At 42.4% G+C, this 27788-nt stretch overlaps 1 protein-coding gene across 5 annotated transcripts in view; it reads right to left on the reverse strand.

Moving 5' to 3' along the window:
• Positions 1–6958: 6958 nt before the first annotated feature.
• Positions 6959–27788, reverse strand: part of DMD (dystrophin) — a 999626-nt gene continuing 978796 nt past the window's right edge. For all 5 annotated transcript variants that reach the window (XM_082277447.1, XM_082277448.1, XM_082277450.1 and 2 more), the window contains 3 exons: positions 23767–23859; positions 15731–15762; positions 6959–9435 (listed from right to left, as the gene is read on the reverse strand). In XM_082277447.1, coding sequence (XP_082133573.1) covers positions 9424–9435; positions 15731–15762; positions 23767–23859 — 137 coding nt within the window. In that variant the 3' untranslated portion in view covers positions 6959–9423. The remainder of the gene's footprint in view (positions 9436–15730; positions 15763–23766; positions 23860–27788) is intronic.

Raw genomic sequence — 27788 nt, forward strand, 5'->3', positions numbered from 1 at the left:
AGCCTCCCCCAGTCCACAGGGTCTTTTGGGATGACTCACTTTTGTGCTGTTCTTCTCTTAAATAACTCTAATCATTGTGAAGATGGTGAGGAAGAAGAAGGTGGCTCTTGACCAGCCCTGACCCCACAAAAAGGCTGTTGTGGTTTGTAGTTTCCCAAGGGGTGAAGAGTGTGCGTGGCCCCACTGTGGGAGTGGCAGCTGCAGCCAGGTCACAGTGGCAACTCCCAGGCAGAAGAGAAGCTGTAGGAAAGGGAACTAAAGGCAAGATGCCAACCAGCAATGCTCTCACCTGGCCTGGGCAGCCAGGAAGCTGTAGGCAATAAGTGTCATTGTTAATGAAAACCCTGCCTCAACAGGCATCTCAATGCTCTGTTCCTTCTGTGGGATGCTGGAAGGCTGTGCCACACTCAGCTGGCTCTTCTTGGCAGTTTAGTGCTTCATGACTGAAGGCAAAAGGAAAAAGGTCAAATAATTTGTATAAACTGAGTCAAGAAAGTTATTCTGCAGGTGCTTGGCAAGGATCAAAGGTCTGGGATCATACACAGAGCCTAGCTGGAGAAAAACTATGGGCACAGGAGCTGAGAAAATGTCACCTTTTCCATGGAAATGGAATCCTTCCATTGGGGTTGGGGGGAATGGGTGGGAAGGCCACCCGAGCACAGCAGTCAACAGCCTGGAAAATACAATACCCAGTAGTGCATGCCATAACGAAACAGCTGCCTTAGCAATAACTGATGTGAGCTGCTTCATGGCTGTGATTTCTTTTCTCATACAAAAGCAAAAAAATGCCCTTTTATGGCAGGAGAAATCAGAGGTGCCTCTTGCAGCCTGCTGCTAAGGGAGTTTTCCTCTAAACTACAGAGCCATCACTATCATTTTTTCACAGGTAATTACTCACTGCAGTTAATTTGGAGCTATATTTGAAGTGAAATGGAGATATCCTGTGTTGCCCTTTCCCCCTCAGTCTGCCTTGGCATTATCATTCCCTGCTCTGGTGCCCGTAGCAACAGCCACTGCCATCCCCAGTACGCCGAGCACCTGAGATCTGCTGTTGCCTGACATTTATCCAGCTGGGCTTGTCACCATGGGCTTTGCCTCTCACGTCTCTAAGCCCCTCAGAGCTGAGGGGTGGGTGTAGGTAAGCAGCAAAATGTGTTTGGTGCCTGATTTTCTCAGTAACATACTTCAGGTTTGGCTGCCAGATCTGCAGTAAGCCGTTCTGAGAGGTACAGGTATCCACAAGCACACTGAACAATGACTTTGTGTGTTTATCTCTTTAAAAATAAAAATAAAATAGGCCACTTGAGTGAATTGCCTTCACAGGACATGAGCCTGTGTAGTTTGCAGTCCTCTTTGGAAGCAGAGTCCTTTGGCAGTCACGGTTCACAGGGGGTTATGCAGCCTTATTGGTCGTGTGGGCAAATACAAACTCCAGAAGCAAGCAAGGTGACAACCCCTGTCCTTAAAAAAAACAAAACCAAAAACCCCAAACTCCTCAAAGACACAAAACGAGGACCTAAACAATCAAAGGAGAACGAGCATACCTTCCTACAGAGATTGTAATCACCTGCATCAGTCCATTAAAATAAAAATGAATCTCTCACTGAAAGTCTCCAGTGTTAGAGAGACTGAGAGTAAGATAAGACAGAAAATCAAGCCCAAGCTTACAAGGGAGGAATGGGACCCCAGGCCTACATGTGCCTAAGTGTATGGAGAGCAAGCAGAGAGCCCAGCAGGAATGGGAGATGGGGGCCGGGGCGGCAGAGCCTGCTCTGTAAGTAAAGCTATGTATTAGAAGTGGCACAAAGGAAAATGTTAATGAAGCACGAAAAAATGAGATTCAGTAGGGAAATTAGTGGAGGGGAATAAAAACCTCAGCAGGAGGAAAGGCAACACGGAGTGTTAAGCAAATGAATTGCACTGGAAGGGATCCCTGGATCAGGTTTGTGGTGAGATGATGTTCACGGGGTTTGTTAAGAACTTGAGGGGAGAGGGGGTAATGAGGCTGTGGCAAGCACAGCCCATCATGGCCACGTGATGGAGAGCTCTGGGTGGCTTCAGTCGTGGGGGATTTTGGCAGTAGCCTGTGCCAGAGTGGGGGGGGAATAGGGCATCCTTGTCACCAAGAGGTGGAGGCTGGTGGGAGGTGGGGTTGGTGCTGTGGGCCAAGGGGAGGCCTGGGGCACCATTCCATTCTGCTGCACATGAGCACAGTGTGGGATGGGGGTGGAGGTGAGGATGGGTAAAGGGACAGGCAGCCTGGGTGGGAGAGGGAAGTGCCTGATGGCAACTGTACAGCTGGGGCTGCCTTCAGTTGTCCAGCACTGCAGGGGACCGAGGGCAACCAGGCCAGGACATCAGAAGCAAAAAATGGGTGACTGCAAAGTAAAAGTCACCTTTATTTTTTTGGGAGACATAGAGTATCCTAAGGACTAGAGAACTTTTTAAGGAATCCTTATATACTGAAAAAAGTGGGGGTAGAGACCCCCATGTACCGTGTTCACAGCATCTGATAAAAGCCTACAGAACTACAGCTTTTCAGTATGAAAACAGGGAACTCTGGGGCATCATGTGAGTACCTGCAGCTAAAAGACCTAGAGATCCAAATGGTCTTTTCCCTTCATGTACTGTTTTGACTTACAATTTTTCGTAATGTAGAAGAGGAAGCCAACAAGAACAGGTAGAAAAAACCACATACATGGTAAGTCATTGAAAGACTTAGTGGTGTTTGTCTGCCTGCAAGGTCTTGCTGAAGAAAGGCTTTGAGCTTATCAGTGAGGTTAAAAAAAAAAGAAGGGAGGGAAGAAAAGATGAGAGAGGCTAAGTTATAGGCTTGATGCCTTTATTATCTTCTGCCAAGGCTGGAAGGCCATGCCAGCTCTGCCAGGTGTTTCAGAGGAATAACAAAAGCAGACGTTAGATTGAGCCAATGTGCTTACGGCCACTTCCTTAGGAATCAAAATTCCTGAAGGAACTTCAGCAACTGCTTCATAGAATACTGCTCTGCTGCTGCAAAACACAGGCTGTTGTAATTTAACATAAAGCTGAATTAATGCACGTTGTCAAGCTTTATCTATTTTGACATAACTGATTCCGGTTAGGTTTTTTTTTTAATTGAATGGTTCCCAGGCTCAAGAGAGCAAAGGGCTTGTGTGAGCACGTCTGGGGACATGCATGTGTGCATGAATGTATACACACACACAAAGAAGGCTTGTGTTTCATGCCTCTGTCTGTCTGTGTGCATGCTGGTATGTGTTCGTGTATCCAGCATTTATTCTAGCATACCTAATATTTTCTAATTTCTAATCACATGTTTGTGGTTGGTAGAAAAAAACCCCAGTAGTTTCTTGTCTTATCATCTGCAGCTGGTTGCAGCCTTTGTCTAAACATTCACTGTGGGATGCAGCAGGGAATTGTATTGGCAGCTGCCATTAATCTTCTGTGCGAAAAGAAGCATCTCCTACATCAGTGTTAGAATAAACCCATTTGTCTGGTGAATGAGGCACAACTAAAAATTACCCTGATGCAGAAGCAAAAATCCTCTCATTATGATACTTTTGATGATGTACTAGCCCACCAGAGGCTATCAGGAAGTGCATCTTTAGTGCAAACTGAACAGCAAGGAGTTTGAACAGTTTTAATTGAACAGTTTTAGTCTTCTTTTGGGACGTGGTACCTGGTCTGAAACTGCTCTAACCTCACAGTGTGTTGCAACACCACCAGTGTATAAAAACACCCTTGTGTAAATCTCCCTGTATCCATGACACCTGACTTCTGTTCCTCCAAACACTTCGGGGTTTCACTGTGTCTCTTTTGTCCCCTGAATGACCATGCAAGGCCTGACCTGGTGTGGTCCAGGTGTGGTCCCTCACTGCTGTGCTCTCCAGCTGGACCACGTTGCCTCACAGCTCAGCTGCTCAGCTGTTTGCTCGCTGACTCTGAAGAGCCTGAAGAGAAGGAGCTTCTGCCTTGCTGAGGTGAGAGCACAGCTTTGGGGGTGAGCAGGGACGTGGCTCTCTTTCTTTCCCTTGCACACAGCAGAGTGGCGGCAGTGAGCTGCAGCAGCTGGGAGATGTGGAGGTGCTGGAGGCAGCTTCGTGGCACACAGGCATGAAGAAGTGAGAAGATCACATGTGCCAGGGACCAAGCCATCTTCTACAGCCTCATAGAGGTCTAAGTGATGGATTTACTAAATTTGTCCTTGAATTTATATAATAATATGTTCTTAAAGACCCTCCTCTTCCTTATATTGTTGTTCATGGTCTGAAAGAGATTATATTTCCAGAACAGTGCTCTGTGTTGTTGGTTTGGGTCATCAAGTAGAGCATGTGTGAAGGAAACAAATACAGGAGTGCTGAGTGAATTAACCTAATTTATTGGTTTCCTGTTACAGAAATATATGTATATAATGCTCTCTCTCTTTAATTTTTTTAACACTTGCTGCAAATTTGGACATACCAATAGGTTTGGATGCTGTTATTCCTGGAGAAGATTTTTTGAGAAAAAACCTCTTCCATTCAGCAAGAAAAACAATAAAATCCTGTTCTGTTGCTTTTTCTTTCCCTGTATCTGTGCATTTGTGCATAGAGGGGCACGAGAAAGAGTGAGAGAGAAGGTCTTAGAAGCCCTGGGTTGCTTATGTGAGCAAATAAGGAGAACTTGCACGGACTCAGCTTTTTAAAAGCATGTGCCAGCTATTAAATAAATGGCATATCCATTGTAATGCTCAGATAATAACAACAAAAAGCTTTTACATCTTGTAAACAATTGCCAAGCTGACTAACATGAGCCTTGGGTTGGCAAGCAGCAGGGGTTTAGGCAATAGGCTGAAAAGCACCTTGTATTTGTGAAGTCCCACAGTTCACTTCTATAGCTCCAAGATTTCCTTAACTCTCATCAATCCTTTAACCACAGGCGATTTTATACCAAGTTTTTGGCACTGTGAGCTACTACTTATTTGCTAGAGTCATATTCCTCAGCTGGTGAGCAGCATTATCAGCTCATGGGGTTCATGTATGGAAATGTTACACCTTAGTTGGTCTCAGCAGGCCCATTTTTCTTGCACAGATTTATGGCACTTTCTAGCAAGTTGATATGCTTGCTCAGAGCCGAAACAAATTCCTGGTGAGCCTGAGTCAAGAAGAGGAAGATTTATTGTTTTTCAGCCTGACTGCACACATGTGCCCAGAGGCAGCCAAAATGGGTCACAGCCAGAGCAGTGCCCACGGTGCTGGGCTGGGGCTGGGCCCCAGGTGGGTCCTGCTGCTCCTGCACCTTTGCAGGGGGGGAGAGAGATCCTCTCTGCAGGGTGTCAACACTTCAGCCCCACCCTGCACAAAGCTGGTAGCTGTCCTTCACCACAGGGTGCTCTGTGCAGAGGTATGGAACACCACAGTAGGAATATCCCTGGGAAAGCAGTGCAGGCAGCTATCGCTGGTTGCACGTGGGTGGGTTTGGAAGCACTCGTGCTTCATGCAGCACTCCAGGCACTTGCCCAGCCCAGTGAGGCCGGGGATGCTCTGCTGCAGGCACTGCCATGGAGAGAACCACACAAACTGGCAGCTGCAGGTCTTTTCTGCATCCTGCACACCATTGCTTTCCCTCTTTTCCCCACCCTAGCTGAAAAGACATGGGTGCTTTTTCCTGCCAGCTTAGCTGCCCCCCTCTCTGGTTTCTCCTGCCCCATCACTGCCCACACAGCCCCATGGGGCTCCAGGGGTGTGCTGGGCTCCCGAAGTGCAGCAGCAAGCCCAGGGCTGGGCTGGGCAGCACTCACTGGCCGAGAGGAGGCGATCAGGGGCCGTGCAGCAGATGACCAACATGTACTGCCCTGAACTGTGAAGGTCTGACACTGTGCTGGGCAGAGGGGAGCAGAGGAGACATGTGGCCTCATTCAGAAGGGAACCTCCAACTCCCCCAATGTTGCTGACCTGGCTAGAAGGGCCTCAGGATTTATATCTAATCTATCTATTTATCTATCTATCTAGCCATAGATCTATTGAAAAGGCAGAGCAAAGACTGTGAAGTCCAGGAGTAAATGGCTGCACATTAACAAGGCAGACAAACTCAAAGAGAACTCATTTTCCCTTCTGCCCAGAGAGCAAAGGAAACACACTGACCAGTCCTTAAAATAAGGAGGATATTTTGCTGAACATACATATGGAAAACATTCCTAAGAGCCACTCAGGAATGCCAGGTTTTATTGATGGGATGTTGGGAGTCGTAAATCATGGGGTCACAGGTGTGGGGCAAAGGAGTGGAGCTATCCTCCCTCTTGCTTAATTGAATTCAAATAGTCATCACTGGGGGCTGCTGTGCATTGTGAATTGTATGGTCTTCAGGGAAGACTTCAATACAGCAAGGCACACACTGATTCACTTACGTAGGAGTGAATCCAGAGTAACTTGAGTCTGGGAGAGTAGATGTGGGATGTGTATTTATTTCCTCAAGTGAATGAAATGAGGAGATTCCCACCTTCTCCTTCACTGTATTACTGAAATCATAGGCAAACATATGCTGGTTTTGCCTTTGTATTTTATTATCTTTCATCACATTACTTCTACCACCAAAAGGTGGCTCAAAGACAGCATCGTGACACAGCTGAAGGGAGTCTGGGTATCAAAGCCTACACATTTCCGAGATAAGGGTGATGTGTGATCAGCCTTTCTGATGGGAACATCCACTTCCCAAAGCCCCAGACAGGGCTTTCCTAACATTATGCCTGGTGGCACGGACTGAACCAACCTGCTCTGAGGGTCCTGTTGGGTGTGGGGCAGGCAAACCCCCAAAAGCTGGGGGAGCACAGGAAGTTTACAACTTCAGCAGGGGAGAAAAACCTTTGGGAGAGCTGAGGCACTGAGGTGCTGCCAGCAGGGGGGTTTGGCCAGAGGCAGTATGGCAAGGATTGCTGAGGAGATGTGCTGGGTGAGTGCTGAACCTCCACAAAAACTCCTGCACCTTTTATAACATAATTGCGTGCTTTATTGATATACACAGTAAAGCAGTATATAATACAATAGTAAGGCATATATTTGGTGAAATTTGGTATGTTGTGAAAAAATGCAGTAAAACAGAAGTTTATAAAAATAATTAGTAAATGTTACAGTGTTGGTGTTAAAACACAATATATTATGATATCCAAGTAATAAACCAGTACTGAGTAACGATGAAGTAACATGCCATATGGTATTTATGTATTCAACTACACTGATTATGTTTTACAGTTTAATACTTTGTCATTATAAGGAATATGAAATAATTCCCAAATTATGCTTAAAAAAGCAGCAATAAAGCTTTCAACTTTTTAAATACTTTTTGACAGACTCACTCCAAAACTAAGATCTAGAAAGTAAAACAAACAAAACCCTGATGAAAACAATCGTGCAATCTGTTTTTCCTCCATAATTTTTCTGAAGAGAAGGTTTAACGTATAAGGGGGGGGGGAAAGAAGAAACTCAACTCTCTCTCAAATCACAAGTTAAACCTTCTGAAAAAAAAGGCCATGAGAAATAGTGAGGGCTCCTATTGTAATCAATTGTTAAAAAAGCTCTTTATTAGGAAAGCATAGGTTTGGGGGGGAATTGTACTTATTTTTGTAAATGATTACCGTTGTTGTTATTACTTAAACAATGAGACCTGGTCACACAGTGGACACGTGGTGATGATGTAACATTGTCGTATGTAATTGTCAGGAACACCACAAAACCAAAGTGAGGTAGAAATAGCATGACTAGCCATGTTCAATGTTAACTAGCATTCAAAATAAAATCTTTCCCAAGTTTAGTTACACTTCATACAAGAAGAGGTAACAGATTTTTTACTCTTGCAATATAAAGTCAGATGGTTGTGTTTCTATGTATTTTAAGGTAAAATTAAAAGCTGGTTAAGAAAATGAAGTGGTAAAGCTTTTGCTGACAGCACCTCATACCCAAACCTCTCTCACAAGCTGCAGTCAAACCGGCTTATCTCTTTCTCTATCAGCTCCTCTCTTTCTCACGTTATTGTTAATTGTTGGGGGGTTACCGGTACAGAGAAACTGGGGAGGAGAAAGGACCAGGGCCTTTGTTTTGGTGATAAATATTCATGGAGCAGTGTGACTACCTTCACCTGATCACCATTCGAGGCAAGAACAGCAGTAACTCGTACACAGCCTTTCCCAAAGGTGGCCCACAGCACCACAGCTCCTTGGGACCGGCTGCTGCAGCAGGATGAGACACCTCCAGTGGAAAGCTCTGGGTTCCTCTTCCAGAGGGTCGAGGAGCTCCATGCTCATTACCAGCACTGGCAGCTGGACAGGGCTCTGTGGGTTAACCTGCTTGTGCTTCGGGTCAGAAGCTGACCGCACAGGGAGCCAGGGGGAACATCTCCCTCTCTTCCCTCCTCTGCAGCAGAGGTGACAGGTGGTGGCAGCAGGGGGAGAGCCATCCCCAGTCCTGCTGAGCCACCGAGCCCCAGGGTTCAAACCAGTAAGGCAATGTCTTCGTTCCTTTAGTAATAGTATCCAGGAATTTAGTCAGCAGAGGAAACACTGGCACACAGGGTGGTCATTAAATTCTTTCCTTCTTTCATCCGAGTTTTTTCTTTTAATTTTTTTTTTTTGCAGGCTCTGTCATGTAATGTGCTCTTTCATTTAATTATTGCAAACTAGCTGTGTAGTTGCTAATTGCTGTCCAAAACCAGGACAGTAAGTAATGTAATTCTTAATTTTATTGGAAAGATAAAATGTAACTACCTTCACTGGAAGTTCAGGTTTTTTGGTTATTTGTTCTAAGCCAGCCCTAATCAGACAAAATCAATGAGAAATATAAGGTGGCCATTCTGGTGTCACTGCAGGAAATAATTTTTTTTTTTTCTTTTTGATAGGCAAGGAAAAGAACACAGGACATGAATCTCTCTGATGCAGTTACAGAGCTGAAATGAAACTAAACAAATGCACTGCCTCAGTATATTTTTTTGTGGTTTTTTTAAAGGGGGTTTCTATAAACAATTATTTTTATAAAGCACACTTTAGTTTACAATCTTTCATTATAACTGTTATAAATTTTTTTTAAACAACCCGAAATGCGTTCCATATAAAGAAATGGCAAGTTATTTAGCTATCAAGATTTTACATGTAGTTTTCTTAGAATTTTTGTACAATTGCATAGACGTGTAAAACCTGCCATTGTTAACAAAACAGTAACAGACTTAGGAAACTACTGAAATCTACAGTATAGTACCACTACCCTTCACAAAAATATAGATTTGTTTTCTTGTAAACTCTTACAGTCTAATCCTCTTTGTAGTATGAATATTATAAAAACCATGCGGAACGCCTGAAGTTGTAAAACACATCTTGCTATTCTAACACCTTGTCGTCGGTCATCACGGTCACTAAGGTTTCCATCGCTCTTCCCAGGTCGTCTGCCATGTGGAAAAGGCTCCCTACATTGTGGCCTGAAAAAGAAAGTCAAAGGAAATTAAATGAAGAGGACATGGCAGCACGTTGGAAGGAAAACTCTACAGATCCATCACTCTCCAAGTGCCGCTCGCCGCCATCCCCAGAGGAGGCTTCCAGAACTCTCCTGGATGAATCCAACAGGTTGTCATTAGGAAAAGTTGCCAAGGGTGCAGAACACTTTAACAGCAATGCTGGCTTGAATGGCTATGGCAAACCATGCTGGCAATAAGCCATCACCCCCCATGGTGATGAAGCTTCATCACTGTCAACATTCACCAAAAGCAACAATTAAGTCCATTGACATCACAGAAAAGTTTCTGACTGATGCTGCAAGTGTTTGAGCATTCAATGTTCTATCAAGGAGAAAAAGAGAAACCATCAGATCAGCAGTAATTGAATAAATCATTAAAGCCAAGAGGACCCAGCAGGATACCTGCAAAGATAGATATAGTGATGGCCAAACTAAGCAGCTCAGTTCATTCAATCATTCTTAAAATATCCTTTCTTTTCGGACAGCAGCCCAGCAGAAACAAAGATGCCACAATTATCAGCTAACTACTATGCAGTGGTTCACTTGTGCATTCCCCCTCACCCATAACCACCCTGAAATCCTAAGATGGTATAACCACAGCCTCCTTGACAGAAGTGATGAATAAACAAACCATAAAATTCTGGAGATGAAACCTGCAACTTCTCACACTCATGTCACCAGTGCAGCAAACGGTGATGGGTGGTAAGAAATGGCTTCATTACAATTACAGACCAAACAGACTCAAGGATGGGGAGAATGAATTGCCAAAAATTGCCATTTTAGCCCCTGGCATGCCCTGTCTGGGTCTCCCACTGCTGTTCAGGAAAGTGTCTCTCTCTTGCAAGTGCTGTGTGAGATTTTTAGACCTCTGTCTCAAATACCCTCTGGCACCTCAATGATAGAGACATCATGGTTTAAACAGCTGAACCTTATTTGGAGTCTCCCTCCCGAAAAAATATGACTGAAGAGGGTACATGACTAAGATCTAGGCACCCTGCAAAATAAGCGTCCAAACCAAGGACTGAGTGTTCAAGATTTCTTGCAAGGACAAGGAGGAATGAGCAAACAGAAGGTCTTAAAACAAGCAGAAGGAAATGATACTCCACACAGCACATAATTGTATTACTGAACTCATTGCCACAGGCTGATGTTGAGGCCAAACACATAAATGAGTTAAAAGAGGAGTTAGAAAACAATCATTAAAGAAAGATTTATTTAGATGCAAAGAAGTGCATGTGACCTCCAATTCAAGAAGACTCCATGCTGCAAAGTGCCAGCAACTCAACACTTGTAAGAGGTGAAGTATTACTCAAAAAGTTGTATGTCACCCTGGCCTGAGCGGGTTTGAGTTACTCTCTGGGAGCACTTGTGATAGAATATTTGTCTGGAAAAACACAGGGAAGTGCAATGCCATCTGCTCTGAACTCTGGTTCTCAGAAATGCTTTGCATTAGTCTGACTGCTGAGTCCTCACCATACATGGTCCTTGAGGAAGGAGTACCCAAGCAGAGGAAGGACATGACCAGGGCATCCAGGATATGCCTTTCATGTATTGTGCTGGAGCTTGACTCTTACCACTGCACACCTACATGGTGGCTTTGCCTCCTGACACAAGTGCAACAGGAATGAACCTCCCCTGTGGGGAAAATCAGACTCACCATCCTCTTCCCAATGCTCACATATTGTGGTAGTTATGCACTGCTGACATTTCTACAGTAAATAAAAGCCTGGAGTGACCTTAGTTCAGCAGGTTTTATGGAATATAAAAAAATTTCCTTAGAACTATTCAGAGAACCTTAGAACAGTTTGGGTTGGAAGGGATCTTAAGAACCTTCTAGTTCTAACCTCCCTGCCCTGCACACAGATGCCACTCACAAGACCAGGTTGCTCAGGACCCCATCCAATCTGGCCTTGAACACTTCCAGGGGTGGGGCATCCACAGCTTCTCTGGGCCAGTGCCTCACCATCCTCTGAGTGAAGAATTATCTCCTAACATCTGATCTAAAACTGCTCTTTTTCAGTTTAAAACCACTGCCCCTTGTCCTGTTGCTATCTGCCCCAATAAAAGTCCCTCTCCCTCCTTTTTACAAGCTCCCTTAAGGTACTGGAAGGTCTCCCTGAAGCCTTCTCTTCTCTAGGCTGAATGACCTCAGGATTTTTTTCTTCTGGAATACTACCACCTTCTACATTCAGATGCTAGTTTTTTAAAGTTGCTAGATTTTTTTTTTTTTTTATTTTAGCATTCATTACACAAAACTAGGCTGGATCTAAACAAGAACTGTTCAGGAAGCTGCCCATTCAACAGTGAGCTGTGCTGTGACACAGGTTTCCAGATATAAATACAAAGAAATACTTGGTTCTGGTATCTGGTATCTCGTGACAGTTTGCTAACTGCACTAATGTTCAAAGAAACAGATGCATCAATCAGCAATTTCATCTATAAGTCATAAATGTATAGCCATCCTATTCATCTGAAGCAAAACCTTGTAATTTGCTCATCAGTATGACAAGTAACTGCGTATGAAAGATTCCTGCCAAGTTTTGGTCAAAACATAGTTTATTTTAAAGTAAATGTATCTTACCACATTTATTTTAGCTGTAAGGGACAATCTCTGTCACTGGCATCATGCAGACTGAGATCAATCCCGCAACTTACACCATCTCAAGTGAAAATCTGACAAAGCCATATGAAATCAAGAACATACAGGAGATGCTTGTCCAAGCAGAAGCACTGGGCTGCTCTACTTACCTGAAACTCTGACATGGCTTTATGGGAATCAACCCCTCTGGTATAACCAGAGTGATGCTGTGACTGGGTAGCCAGCTGTGAGAGGCTGCCCATGGGGTCATGGTCTCTCATCCAGATTTGTTGCAATCTGTTGTTTCTAGAAAACTCCAGGGCTCTTCAGGATTTCAACACCACTCATTCCCAGGAAGACTGATCACCCTTTCGAAGGCTTAGAACAACCCAGACTGCTAAACTGCATCCACAGAAATTAATACTATTTGTTCTGTCAAAAAAGGGCTAGGTCTAGAAAGAATAACTTCAACCAAAAACACAAACAAAAAAACCTTTCAGACATATGCCACAGGGATAAACTGTTAAATTGTTCAGGCAATTAGAAGTCCTTAAGGATCCACAAATCCCTAGGTACTTTTTAATACCTAAAAATTACAGAAATGTCCAATAGTAATTTTTTTCCTTTCTCTGTTAGTTGGTACTGTATATTTGAAATAACCATGCTGTAAATCCGATCTCCCTCCTCAAAAGCTGCACAGATGCATGCTGCAGTGATCAAGGAGATACAGTTCCCTCTCCCCCACAGCATCCACACTCCCTCTCCACCACAGGTCTTAATTTTCTCTGCATAAAAATTGAACAATCATGTCTTCTCCGGAGCCATCTGAGTTTAGAGCTCAGAGCATGACCATAAAGCACTGCTGACTGCAGTTTATGTTGACAGCTGGGCTGTAAATGCAGCAGCAGGGGATGCTCCCAGGTCTCTGGGACAGCCTTGGGATGGCAGGACGGGCCAGAGGAGCAGGTGGTGGCTGTGCTCCAGCCACACAACTGGCAGACCCTCAGCTGGGTGTCACTGCACTTCCAGCAGGATTTTTTGCCTCTCTTGGACATGGAAGTAACAGCCAGGTCAACTGAGAGTGCAAAAAGCTGTGAACAAAAGACATGATGATTTTCTGGTACTGTATGTGCAATGAGTGCAACCCCTTCTGAAATGTCTGCACCTAAATTAGTGCTCGAGCTCACTGCTTCCGTAGGGCTCTGCTGCTACCACTGAATGCTGCTCACTTGCCCTCTCACATACTGAAACTTAGGACATTGACATTTTTAATTAAGAAGCAAATGAGAGAAATACTGTCCTAAAAGCTGAGAAAAATACAAATCAGAACTTTCCATTATTATTCGTACTTCTAAAGTAATGCTATCAAAGAAGGCATTAATTCCATTCTTTTTTTTTTAACATTAAAGCTGAAAAAGTCTTCTCCGTGCTTGAGGCACTGAAAGGTTGAAAAATGCTGCTGTGTAAGAAAAAAAAGCTAGTAGACACTTTGAAATGCAGCAATGAAGCTCAAGATGGACATGGACAGTATTAACTTCAACTCATAAAATCCACAGCTGCCATTTGCTTGGAAAGCAGAAGACACCTATTTCTGCAATCCCTAACTACATCACTCCTGGTCACATAGAGAATGATGTGTTTCACATCTGCTGAATTTGCTTTAGGGACTAATGGAATTAAGGCCCATGGGTGTGGGCACAGTAACAGAATACCCATCTTATACTAGAGTTTGTCAGAGAAATAAATGGGGAGCATTCAGACTTGAAAGAGTGGATGGAAAGTAAATTGAGAAATCCCAACACAATGCATGGCCTTTTCCAGCAGAAGAGATTTCTAACCCTTTCCTGACAAAAGCAAAATCCTTCCTGTTTGTGACTTGGATTTTGATACCCTTATTCATATTGAGTAATGCCACAAAATCCATGGGATTACACACAATGACAATAGCAAATGTGACTAATAGAATTGAAACCTGGCCAGGTGGGTTTTAAACCACAGGATCTGCCATTGCACATATGGACTCACACCTAAAGCAAAAGCTCTTCTATACCTTAGCTCATATCCTTCATAAGCAGGTGGACAATTGCATTTTATATTCAGCTCTGCAAGTTACCAAGGCCCCTCCAGAAGCATCAGTGAGCACTAACTCAGCTGGAGAGTGGTTCACTGAAGTCAATTTTTTAGGGTTAAACTGCTGGAATCAGATCAGGTAGAACACACCAGATCTAATTTCCATTTTTGTTAATTACTTGTATCAAGTATGCCCTCTGCAGAAATTTTTTTTTTGAGTAATATGTATAAATATGAATGAGGATAGTGGAAATCAATGACCTGTTTTGCTGAATGGGAGAACAGTTCTCAGGGTGTATGAGATGAGAACAAGCAGGGCTGAATGTGAAGTATTTTCCATAAAATTTCTGGATTGGTACAGTCTGCTGATGCTATCTCAAGCACTCTTTTTTGATCCATATGAGAGGATCAGCCATTTGAGAACAAACTTAATCTGAACCAAAGATCTCATACCTTGAAGCAGCTGAACCTGCCCCAGCACCTACAGCCAAAGCAGAGAACCTCTGTATTTCAAGGCACCAGATCAGGACAAATCCTGGCTTTTCCAGGGTAGCCTACCAGTGACTGGGGAATCACAGCAGCTTTGCTAAGAACCCCAGTGCCCTGTGTTTCCATGAGCCCCCTCCCTTGGCACCAGTAGAAGCTTGCAAACCAGGTTATCCTTCAATTCCTGCCTCATCCACACTGACTGCCTTCTGTGTGGAAAAGGTCATTTCACAGCTACTGCAACTGCACTCAGGCAGTCTCTGAGTATTTTATCTTTAATAATAATTTTCACTAGAAATTCATCTTTCAAACGCTGTATATGGCTGGCGAGTGAAGAGCAGCTTCACAGAGGAAAATCAAGGCTCTCTGGAAATGCTTTCGAAGGAGCTGTGACAACAGTGCAGAACGCTTTCCTCCATTAATGAGCAGTGACACACAAATTCCAAAACCTATTTTGCATCAAACCAACCATGTCTGAAGTGCACAGTGAAAACCATGGCCCATTTGCATTGCTGAAGACAACATAGTGGAGCTGGTGAATGTTAGTAGCACTCTTCATTCTGCAATAGTATATCAGGAAATTAAAACACCTGAATCTCTTATACCTCTCAACTCTCACTGTTCTAAAAATATATATATATATATAAACTGTTTAATGACTGGAGAAGACGGTTGTTATATTGGCACATGGATGTAAATACAGCTGTGAGTTTGTAAGCAGAACAGCAAGAGACCCCAGTCTCCCTGTTGTGCTTACACACAAGAGCAACAGAACATATTATAGTCAATGACTGCAGCATATTTACTGACAACATTTATCAATCAGAGGCTTAATTTCAATGTATTATTTTCTCCTCCCCATTCCTGATTTTCCACCTCTGGGAGTGTGTAAGAAAATGCAGATCCCTGATCTGACATTGTCTCCACTGAAAGTTGAGAGGTACACCACTGTTACAGCACACATGGGGAATGCACTCAGCAAAACCAAACAAAACCCAAAGCAAAACAAAACCACCCCACCCCTCACCAAACCCAAGCAACCCCGTGCTGTGTCACACGCATGCTGGGCACAGAAAGCAAGCTGTGACAAACAGAAGCCATGGCAGTGAGCCTGCGTCTCACTAACCTCTCTCACTGGCTTTCCAGGGGCATTTCTTCCTTTAGGAACAGAGAGAGGAAGTGGAATAATTATCAGAAAGAAAGGTAACAAACCACACATGAATATATATTTTATACTGTAAAAGACACTTCAATTTCAATTTAGAAATTTAACATTAAAAATTGCATTTCTGCTTAAACAAAGACCGAAAGTGCACTGAAATCCACTGATGATTCTGAGCTGATTTATTCAACAACAGTTCTGTAACCTGTGGCTTGGTTTAACCTCTCAAGAACACTTGAGAAAACTACTAACACCAATTTACACACCTGTCAGTTGAGAATAAGGACTGCAGACAAGATCTGAACTCACTTTCTGAGCATCCTAATTAGCATAATTTGAGTACTTCTAGCAATCAGTGTAAGTGGTAAAAACATTTCCCCCCAATGTCAACTGAATTTATCCAGACACTTTACATTGTATTATGGCCTACATACATTGAGGTATGCATTGCTATACATGCCTATGTGTACACACATATTTCACACGAGGAGAAGTACACTGGAATGCAACACACATTCAGGATAAATATATTTCAAAATATGTTTGCAACATGCTGACCTGCAAGCATGGTAAAGCTGAAGGGGCAGAGGGAGAAAACAGAGAAAAAAAGTTCAAGTAAAAAGGGAAAAAAGAGAAAGTATCTCATCAAGTTCAAGTACTACCAAAATGGAGCCAATAATGGGTTTAGCTGAAAAGATGTTCCTAACAAGCCTTCACAGAAGACATACTTTGATCATGCTGATTCTTCTCAAACATTTCTCATAGCACATTTGTTTTAAAAAAGGAAATCCAGGTGTTAATCAGCAGCAGAAACTCCCCCCTGTCCTCCTTCCCACCACACAGCCAGTAACAGTAAGACGCTCACTGTCCCCAGAAGCAGTGTCCCATTGTCACTGTCACACGACTGGCAGCTCTGCTGTGGCCAGGCTTGCAGTCCTAGTGAGAAAGTCACTGCAGCAGATGCTGTTCAAGAAAGAGGATGATCTTTGCCCCAGAGCTGCTGTAAATGATGCAATTTTAAATGATGAGTGGGACATTGGGGAGAGAGACAGACACGTATGGGAGAATACACCAGTCAACATAACAGTAACCTAATAATTGCTGTCAAGTTTTGCTCTATGGCAGCCTGCAGGAGAAGGGAAGAGAGGCAATAAACAGCTTTATGGGTATTTTACAAGTTGCAGAACAAGAGCCAACAGCAGAGCAAGGCTGAGCAGAGGCAGTACAGGAGAGGAGGAGAGGGCAGAGAAAGGAATGGCATCACTGACCAGCACGGGCCAGAGCCACAGCTCAGCCACAAACTCCAGGCAGTGGAAAGGGCTGAGGCAGCCTCTGAAGGCCTGGACAGCAAAGGTTGCCATTTACTGGACAGAGGAAGTTTTAGTCTCTTCCTGCTCCCTCCCTCTCCCCAGAAGCATACTTCCTATTAAAAATGATAGCAACATGCTCTGCTCGTGGGTTTTTATTCTGCTCCTAAGGGAGTCCTCGACTTCAGTGATGTCTGTACCACACGTGCTGGTGCAGCACAGAGGTACCAGGGCTTGGTGGCCAGGAGAGGTGCCACTTTAATTCTAAGGACTCCACCTCAAAGGCCTGCCTAACCTTCTAGGACTTACATGCGTGTCTATATAGCCTGAGACCTCCTCTGGCACTTTTATCAGGAGTCATGAATTCCCTAAAAAATGCCTTCCAAAAGGGGAGATGAGAATATCTCACCAATATAAATCATGTAACAGAAAATCCTTGGAAAGGAAGATATAAAATCTATTGCATACTTTGGTTTAGGTCAGCTTAAGGACTCCAGAAACTGCAGCATAGTACAGCTCGGTTTGAAAGAGTCCTGGGGCAGGAATGGGACCCAGCAGGAGGTTAGCTTGGGCCCACAGTTCAGCTTGGGTCAAGAAGAGAAAAGGAGCTGCCTACAAGCAAAATACTGGAGGTGTTAAGAAACTCCTTCCTGTCTGCACAAGCACCTACAACTGCAGCTACACAGTGTTTAATTTAAATCTACATGAGGCAGACTGGATTCTGCTTGGAAATGAATGCATTTAAAGGTAACTGGGGTAGCTCAGCACCACACAAAACAGCTGCTGAGGACAGTCTGTGGTGAGTAATCAGCCCTAGAATTTGTTAAATGCAGCAAAGATCCGCGCTACTACAGCAACAGCTAATTTCTTCTGGAGGAAGATTAAAAAGGGTTTAATGGATTTTATGTTATTTTCCTCTTTGCATATGAATGAATGCGTGTTTCTAAGTTTTAAAGCAAGGAGCATGGTTTGGCATAAATTGCAGAGGAAGAAGATTGTCTATATTGCTGCAGTTCTGATATGCAATCCGTGGGTGCCTAATTTTCTATTATTCCTGCTCAAATCAACATTTCCTGCCCTTACAAAATAGAAGACATTTTCTTTTCTTTTTTTTTTGGAAAGCTACATGGCATTGTATCACAGGCAAAGGTACACAGCAAGTGACCACATCAAACCTAAAAGCAGAGGCACCACCAAAAACTTCATGCAGGACTCTCTGCAGATCCAGGTCAAAACACAGAGCACAAAGCAACTACTGCACTGCCCCTCTCACTGAGCTCAGGGAAGGGACAGGCTGCACAAAAAAGAGATCTGGGTCTGCAAAGAGCCTTTTTTCTCAAAATGAAAAAAAAATTCTTTGAAGTTTTCTTAAATTTATTACCATATTCTCAGTTTACACCAGAACTGAGTATTATAAAACAAGGAAGAGCTAGTCCACCCCACCACTGTCCCATCTCCAGAGAAGCTCAGCCAGATCAGTTCTGTTGTGCCAAAGGGGAGCAATGAGGGATCTCAGTTGCCTGGGCTCACTGTGGTGGGATGCAGGACCACAGCACAGAAAAGGTGACACACCCCACAGAGGCTGCGGTATCTCAACTGGAAGAGTATTTGCAGAATACTCCACAGTACAGCAACTCCAGGGTACTCTTCCACTTACTCAGTAAAGTGTGAAAAAAGAAGTCTGCATCGTAAGACATTCTGCTGTCAGAATAAGAGAAACTGCATTATTTGCAGTGCTGAAAGTTGCTAGTTCCACTTAGGACATTAGTTCCATTCATGACAGAGCCTGGCTGATGTGCAAGTGAGGAGAGAAAATGTGACTGGTGTGTTTTAATGTGACTGAGATAAAAATAAAACTCCTAAAAAAGGGTGCTATTCTTCTTGTCATTCATCTATTGCACCACACCACAAAAGTGTTAAGCAATACTATGTGAAATTGTGAGGACCAGTGTCTGTCCAAATGTTCTCACCTTATGTCACAGCCTCTTAGCTCTTTTAAGCCATCATGGTCTTATTTCTAACAAGTTTTCGCTCCTACTTCTTCATTATCTCCCAGCAGGGGCCCAGCACTGCAAATCTGTGAAGCTCTCTCACCAGCTTCAGTTAGTTCAAGAATTTCTGCCCCTAAATTCCTCTCTGAGCTTTCATTCACAGAAAGCATTTGACATGAAACCATAACTGCAAAACTCAGCCTGGTCCACCACGAGAGCCACCTGAAGTGATGCAACTTGTTTGCCCTCAGTGCTGCAGGAGGGATGAATCTGGCTTTGAAAATACTGGCCTGCCAATCTTACTTTCTAACTGTGAACCAATTCCCTGGAGATTTAGTAGTTTGAGCACAAATACGGCGTGAAAATGTTTTCCTCTGTGGCCCATTATCGAGCAGGGTCAAATAAACCACTGAGGTGGCATTTAATGGTAGATTTCCACTAAATGTCAGACCTCTGGCTTTGACATCTGTTTTGAGTTAGCACAGCAGCTGTTTGAAGCAGCTGCAGCAGTTGTGAATTTGCTGGGAGCAGCAAAGTAAAAGACGAGTGTATGGGAAACCTTTTAGATTAAAATGAAAGAAAAACTCCTTAAGGACAGCAATCATCAGGTATTCAGCAGAATTTCTCTCTCCAGAAATGAAACAGCTTTTGGCACCAACAGCCAGCTGTGCAAGGAGCAGGTAAGTCCTGGTCTCCTTAGGAAATGCCAAGAACTGCCAAAAGGTTAAACTGAAGAAACAAACAAATGAAAAACCCTATAAAAGGTGTAAGGTACGTAAGTTACTGCATCTGAGGTCTGCTTGTGCAGGTCTATGACACCATCTGTTTTACACTTGCTTCTCTAAAATACATTCAAAATGATCCTATGAAGCCTTGATGTCCTTTTAAAAACAACTCTGTGCAGCAAAAGCTTGAAAAATACCATAATCATAGGGAATCTATCTCCAGGTGAGTGACAATTACTCCTACATTTTACTGCTTTGTTTCAGAACTCCAAAATAAGAGCCACTACTTGCATTAGTAAACTATCTCCCAACCTGAGCAAGTCTTACACTTCAGGAGCTTATGACAATATTTAGGCTAAATATGTCTGTGATGCCCAAGTTCTGTGCACTCAAGCCCAGAAATTCAGTCCTTTTCTCTCTTCACCGCTTGTTCAGCTCTGAACTTTTCTCACAACCAAAGCCTTCAAAGTCCAATTTGCTTCTGTCATATTGTTCTGAACTCCTCCAAGTCGTTATTCTAGTGGCAATAGGACACCCAGAATTATGTCCCTCATTCAAAAGGCCTGCCAGATCCTATGCTGTGACATGTTGATATTTAGCTTGAAATTTAACATGCTTATTTTTACAGGCCACAAAGAAAACATATTTCATAAAATCATTAAGACTGGAAAGGACTTTTAAGACCATTGAGTCGAACTGTTAAGCCAGCACTGCCAAGCCCCCGACCAAACCAAGTCCCCAGGTACCACATCTCCATGTCTTCTAAATACTTCCATGGTTCCCTGGGCATCCTGTTCCAATGCTTGACAAGCCTTTTTCTGAAGAAATTTTTCCTAATCCAGTCCAAACCTCTCCTGCCACTACTTAAGGCCATTTCCCTTTGTCCTACTGCTTGACACTTGGGAGGACAGACCAACCCCCACCTTGCTTCAACCTCCTTTCAGGTACTTGTAGAGTGATAAGGCCTCCCCTGAGCCTCCTTTTCTCCAGGGTAAACCACCCCAGCTCCCTCAGCTCCTGAATCACAGCCTATTTCTGAATGGCAGACTGGGATGACTGCCTTTCTGGTATTTTTAAATTCAACTTAATAGAATCAGTATAAGAAAATGTATTGTTTATAGGCTGTGCTATTGCTTGTCTGGGTTTATTCTTGTGTTTCCCAAACACCTATTGGAGGTAGGTATTCACACCTGTAACCTGAGATTCAACACACCTTGCAATGGAAAGAAACGAAATTTCACTTGTGCCACGCCTGAGTCCTTACACTCTGCCCTCTTCTCAGGCTGCTTTCACTCTTCTGCAATGGCACTTTCATCTTCTATTATAGATTAGAAATCTGAGATACAGATTTGCACCTCTCAACAGCAAGAAGGTTCCTGATTCAGTAGTTTGTTGAGACCAATCAACTCTGCTTCCTTTTCTTCTTCCTGCAGTCTTGAAAATTTTAAATTAGATCCCTAATGTCTGTGGAATCTGACCAACCATAGCATCTTTCATGTCATGGTGCCTGCATGAGGCTGCAGCACCGTCAGATGTTGGATGTAAGCTTTGTGTATACAGGTATCAGCTGAATTTAACTGAATTATTAAATTGGGAATAGAAGAAAACTTCAATAACAGAAGTTTACATGAGCTCTCAGCAGCCTCTATCAACCAATGAATTGAAATCCATTTGCACTGGCTGTAGGGCAAACTACTTCTTCCAGAGAGCCTGACCATTCCTTTATCTCAGCCAAAAGAAATTACACTAACCTGGTATTCATGCAAACACATCAAAACAGACATGAAGAACACAGAAACCTAATCGAGGTCCTAATCTCTTTAGCCAAAACCTGGTACAATTCCCGAAAAACTGAACAAGTTTCTCTCCCAGCTGGACTAATCTTTTTGTATAGCCCAAGAGAGGGGAAGAGGCAGATTCAGGCTCAGCCTGACAAACTGCCTTGGCCAAGACCTTAAAGAGAAGTCCTGTGGGAAGCCTGGCTCTGCTGGGCTGTGCCTGCTCCTGGCTGCTGCACCAGGAGCTCCTCTCGTGACTTGGCTGTGGGGGACTCATGTCAATGGCTGTGCCCCCTCCTCACTCACAGCCCTCCACCCAGCTAGAGAGTATTTTTGTTCTCCATGGCTGCTATTCAGACTGGGAAGTACATAAGCTGCAATACCTCTTGTGGATGCCTGTGATCATCTACTACATTTTCAACACAGTCACTGAATGGAGAAACAAAATATGGGAATACATTCTTTCTCTCTAGATAAATGTCCACTTTTTGCATCATGAGAATGAAAATCTGAAGCTACAGCTTAATTTACAAAATTAAAATATTATCTGATCTTATGAATTTCACCTTTTTCCCTACTAAATTTTACATTCTCTCAGTTTGTTTCATGAAGCTTTTTATTTTTCACTAATAAGATAAAAAACCCTTTTCTATTCTCAGTGAGCAGAAGGTGATGTCTAACAGACTGACCTCTACCTATTTATTCTACATGGGAACTGAACCACTCTATTTCAAATATCTCATTAAATTTTGTTTCATAAATTGCTCCTATTTCACTGAAAACTAATCTTGTTTTTAAAAAGAAATACTGCCAGTGTCATCAGCTATGAATACATATTAGATATCACATTTGGTGAATTTTTTTTCACATGGGATACCTACATCTAGACACATGTGACTGTGAAAGATCTATGTACAACATATTTACACAAATGATGGTCACTGATAAGAAAACACTGCCTGTTGTAACCTTGTGTACACAGCAACTTTAAAAATAAGTCCATTTTTATCCACATAGCAATATTAGAAAGGTTTTTCATCTGTTGTCTCTCACAGCAATTATCTAGGCAAAACGAGGGCTGGACCTAAGACTTTTTGGCATAATGTAGAGATAGAGCTGAGGGCAGTTAACAATTTATTGTATTAGACTTTATTCAATGATATCTTTCTCAATGATTCCATCTTTGGATCTATAATGAGATCTCATACAGTTTATATTGACTTTTTTCCCACTGCTCACAGATGGTGTCTGGTGAGAGCTGAACTTGCTTTGAAAGCAAAGGATGGAGAAAACCTGACTCCACTGGAAGTTTAGTACAGTGGTGCATTTACCTCCTAAAGAAGAGCCCCTGGGTGATGTGTGAAATCTGTGCAAGGTCCCTGCAGGGAGTCTATGCCCCCTGAAACCTACTTATCAGGCTGGCAATACCAGGACCTTCTCTTGCCAAGAGGTTCATGTCCGAGCCTCCTTTCACAGCAACAGCCAATATCCCGAACTCCCCATCTCCTGCTAGGGAATCTCAGCCATTTTTCTTGGCAGCAGAGTATTTTCTTCTGGGCTCAGAAAAGAATTTCTTGAATGAAAAAAGGCTGAACAAGTAAATCCTGGTAATACAAATGCTTATTTTTAGCGAACAACAGGAATGAGCAAAACAGAATCACTGAAAGAAATGCTGTGGCTGTATGTGCAAGTGCAGCCTATGCAGCACAAACAAGCACCCCACTCGTTTTTCCTCCATGCCTCTGGACCTAAGGGCCACATGGTTGAGAACTTTGACTTAAAGCTTTAATTTTATTTCAAACCACATTCTTGGAGAAAGATAAGGACAGAATAAAAATGTGCTAAGACATGTATTAAAAAATAAATCATCAAGGGGGATCAACCAAAAAGGAGGAAAACTGTGAGAAAAGGAACATGGCAAAAGGGAAGCAAAGAAAATGCTTGGTGAAGAAAGAGTCTCACAAAGGCATTGTTTCATCCACAGATCTGGCAAGGGCTGCCTGTGGAGGTAGCTTAAGGTAAGGAGGAACAGGCTGCTTCTCCACTCTAAACAAGACAGGTTTCTCTACAGCTATTGTTAAAATGAAAACAAAGAGCAGCAAAAAACTTGATACCAAAACACAACCCCCTGAAAACATCAAGGAACAGAAAGCACTTTTATCTTCTTCCCTCTCATCTGCCCCAGGCAGCAGCGCTCACCTCTGGAGCTGGGGAAAGAGTTGTTCAGCTGCTCCATCACTTCCTCCAAACCTGTGCTTGTGTCCTGGGGAGGGCTGAGCAGCTCATCCTCGCCTGCAAAGCAAATCCACACCACTGCATGAGAGCCTGTGCTAACAGTCTGCATTGCCCAAGTCCTCCTCAAAGCTAAGGGTATTCACTCAGACACATTTTCTGCTTAGTGTACAATAAAAATTTCAAAGGTGAATTTTGTTGACTGTTACTGTTCTCTTTCTTTATATGGATCTAAGGGAAATTAAACGGTGAATTTGAGACAATTAACACTATTTTAATTCATAAAAGGGGATTTAATAAATAATCTACTCTAGTAAAAGAAGTAGGGTAAAATGTCTGCTAGGAGCATCTAGTTCCATATTTGACACTCATTGTTTCAGCTTCTCTTATTCTATTAATGGAAAAAGAAATTGTTGTGAGTGCTGCTGTTGAGCAGCTTTCTAATAGTGCTGGGTTCATGTTGGCACTGCTTTGCCTAGCTGTGCAAACCAGTAGAAACCCAGATTCTCATCTGCATCAGTATTAATATTTCTGACAGTTTAATTGCATCAGATTGGTGCTCCAAGAACACTCAATTGTACTGTAAAAGCGTTTAGCAGCAGTTTAATAAAGCAAAATACATTTCTCCCACTGAATAATTTCTATAACCTGATTATAGGGCAGCAGCTTAATGGGAAATTCAATAAATTTTATTTTTACTGGATTTTTTTGCTCATGCTTTCGTATAACTAAAATCTGTATGTTGTTTTTAATGCAGATCCTAGCCTCCAATATAAATAAAGCATCTGGGAAAAAAAACCACACCTAAAGGACGTACTTTGAGTGAGATTCTCCTTTTTTACTAGATGGCTTTTATCTCTATTAAAACACAAAAGCAATTTTGCCTGCTGCAGTAACTGAGTTACATACTTATTTTGAAAATGACTTAATGACCCTTTATTCTAACGTGTCTTGCCCTACTTGAGTAGGAAACTGTCTGATTTTCTGTTAACATTTACATTCTTTAAACGTTGAGGTGCTCCATGCTAGTGAAAAACCTAGAAAAAGGGATATTAAAGGAGCATTTCAGGGCTGCCTATATTTAAGCCAGGAGTTTAACAAGAGTTATTTCTGACCAAGAATGATTTCTCCCACTCCAGCACAAGAAGTAGGATAGAGTGCCTGCAAGAAGCACTTAATTCATATAAATTATGGTCTTTGTATCAGCTTCTTTTATTCCATTAATGGTCTAAAAACAGTTGCTGAGGCTGCTTGCTGTTTGTTCAGCTTTCAAGTGGTGCTGGGTTCACACAAATCAACTCACACCATGAGTTACTTTTGCATCAAGCATTGCACTGACAGTGGTGTCTTAGCAAAGCAATGTCCTTGCAGCCTTTGCTGGATGTCAAGGTGAAAACTCAGAGAGAGATTTTCTGCTTCTACCCACTCTGAGGATTTTATCATCCTGAAGAAAGCCTTCTGGCCCTAAAGATCTGAATAAAAGGGCAATGGTTCTGCTGTCCTGGTCAAGAACTGAAGACAGATACTAATTTCCAAATGTCCTCCTAAGTGTTGATACAAGCTGAATGGTGTTGACCCTCAAAAATGTTGTATTTTTTATTTAAAATGCATTAATTTTTCTCCTCATTTGGATGATTTTTTTCTGAGCATTTTCTTGTAAATGACAAAATGAGACATCACCCAAGCAACTTGGCAGAAATAAAGATACCTTCAGACCTCAGTCTCCTCTTTTTACGCAGAGGAGCCTTCCCCATTTGTATTTCTACAAAAGGTTTGGAGAGCCGAGTGAGTCTCAAATGTTCTGGTGGTACCTGAACAAATTAAAGTTCAGCAGCAGCCTCTTGCCTCACACACCTCAGAGAATCTCCTCTGCTGCTACACTGCTGGGGGAGAAAGGCCAAGGATAAGGACTTTCCCACTGGGACTCTATGAGGAGAAAAGCAGAACCTTTCCACTTGTCCAGGTGTACTTCAGGTTAACAAGGAATAACTTCTCCTATTTGCAAATGAGGATTTGAGTGGGACACTGCTGTTATTAAAACACTGCTGGTTGGAACACCTTTCACAGCAATCTCTCCTCGAGAAAGCAGAGAGACAAAGTGCAGTGGGTCTATAATCAAAGCAAAAAAACAACTAAGGTCTAATTTTAAAGAGAAAAACACATAAAAGCTACCATTACATTACCTCATTGCCTCAGACACCTAGAGATCCTCAGTATTTTCTCAAAAATTACGGCTCCCTCATTCCTGGGCACATAGCTGCTGCATGGGAGCATTATTTACACCACCACTCTGTTCCCCTTCACAATTCAGGAGTATTTTAAGCTGTGCTTCAGAAAACTCTCAGCCTAGCAAGCAAAGCTTTCTGGTGTGAAAGGAGACTTGACAAACTGAATTAGTTGCGGTTTGTTAGCTTGGTTAGTAACTCTTTTTATAAGCTCCACTCCCTGCTGCCAACAGCATGGCTCTGCTGAGTCTCAGTACGATCCTACTGATAACAACTCCACATCTCACTGTCCTCCCACATATTGGCTCAATTGAACCAATGAAATAAAATCAAGTAATGTCTAAATATTTGCTTTAAAAAGTATGAGCAGTTTGTACGACTCTGTTGTGTTAATCGATTAATTACAGTCTCGCGAGGTGAATGGGACTAATTTTATACTGAGTCAAATGAAAAGTAGTATATTATTGTATTTTGTCCCACTAAAGAATGAAATATGAAACTACAAGACTTCTAATAAGATGGCTGGGAAACATTGTCTTCCTATCTTTTCTTGTGTATTTTAATTAATGTATTTTATGTGATAAGTTCATGAAATTTCTCCAGAAAGCTGATGCAAATTACACCACTAATACATTTTATCTACTCTGTGTAAGGCATGTATAACAAAATGTTTCCCCACTGCTAATATGATTAATGAAAAGTCCATTTTTACTTTTCCATAAATTCCTGTTACCTGTGATTGTACCCTCACCCCCAGGATTTCAACTTAAGCATTCCTAAAGGTACAATTTATTTCACATTTTTTATTGCAGAGTGCACAGAACCCATCTTGTCATAGGCTGACATTATTGCTTACACTTGGAATGGAATAAAAAGCCCCCCCAAAAGCTGCATTTCCCACCACAACAGCAGTTCAGACACAGCAGAATGTCCCCTCCCATTAAATTTCTCATTGTCATTGACACTTTCACTATCAGTAGTTAAAAAGAAAAGCTCTCACTTAAGCCTCTCACTAATATACGTAAAATAAATTTCTCTGTATGAAGCTGAATATTACCATCAGACTTGAAACATCTTCTTGAACTAATATAAGTGAAATCATTTGCTTAAAGATGTTGAAAAGACTGCTTGCTTTTTTACTGGAAGAAAATCCTTGCAATTTGGTAATAAATACTTACTAGTTATGTAACAGACAGGAAATTAGGAAAGTGCCACAGGGCAGTTAATAAAAGCACCAAAATAATAATTCCAGCCTCCAGCTACAGAATAGTACTTAACCTTACTCCACAACTCTTATGATGTTCATTATCACATCTGATGTGATACTTAGAAAAGCCACTAGATGAGCACTTCCTGTGAGTGACAGCTCCATCCTACTGATTGAGCCACAACATATTAAAAATAAGATCACATCATTTAACATGGGGATGACTAATCATACATTTAGTCTCTTAGCCATAATTAATATTATGTACATTTAAATCAGTCATGTCATGCTTAATAACTGAAAGTCACTCTGAACAGAATAGTTAGCTTTTCAGTGGCATTTCTTTTCAGAAGTCAAGCCCTGGCTGAACTTTGTGTTTAATATCAAAATATCCAAGCTACCGGCTGCACCATGATCAAAAGAAAAGCCTGAATCATAATGAAGATCCAAAGTATAAACAGCCAGATGACATCGAAGACCACTGCAAATGTCTACATCATTTCATTTGAACTAAACAGAAAAGTGTTTTCTGCCTTTAAGGATTTTCTTCTGGAAAA

Source organism: Coloeus monedula (assembly GCF_965178545.1).
Source record: "Coloeus monedula genome assembly, chromosome: 3".
In the NCBI taxonomy this organism is placed as follows: Eukaryota; Metazoa; Chordata; class Aves; order Passeriformes; family Corvidae; genus Coloeus; species Coloeus monedula.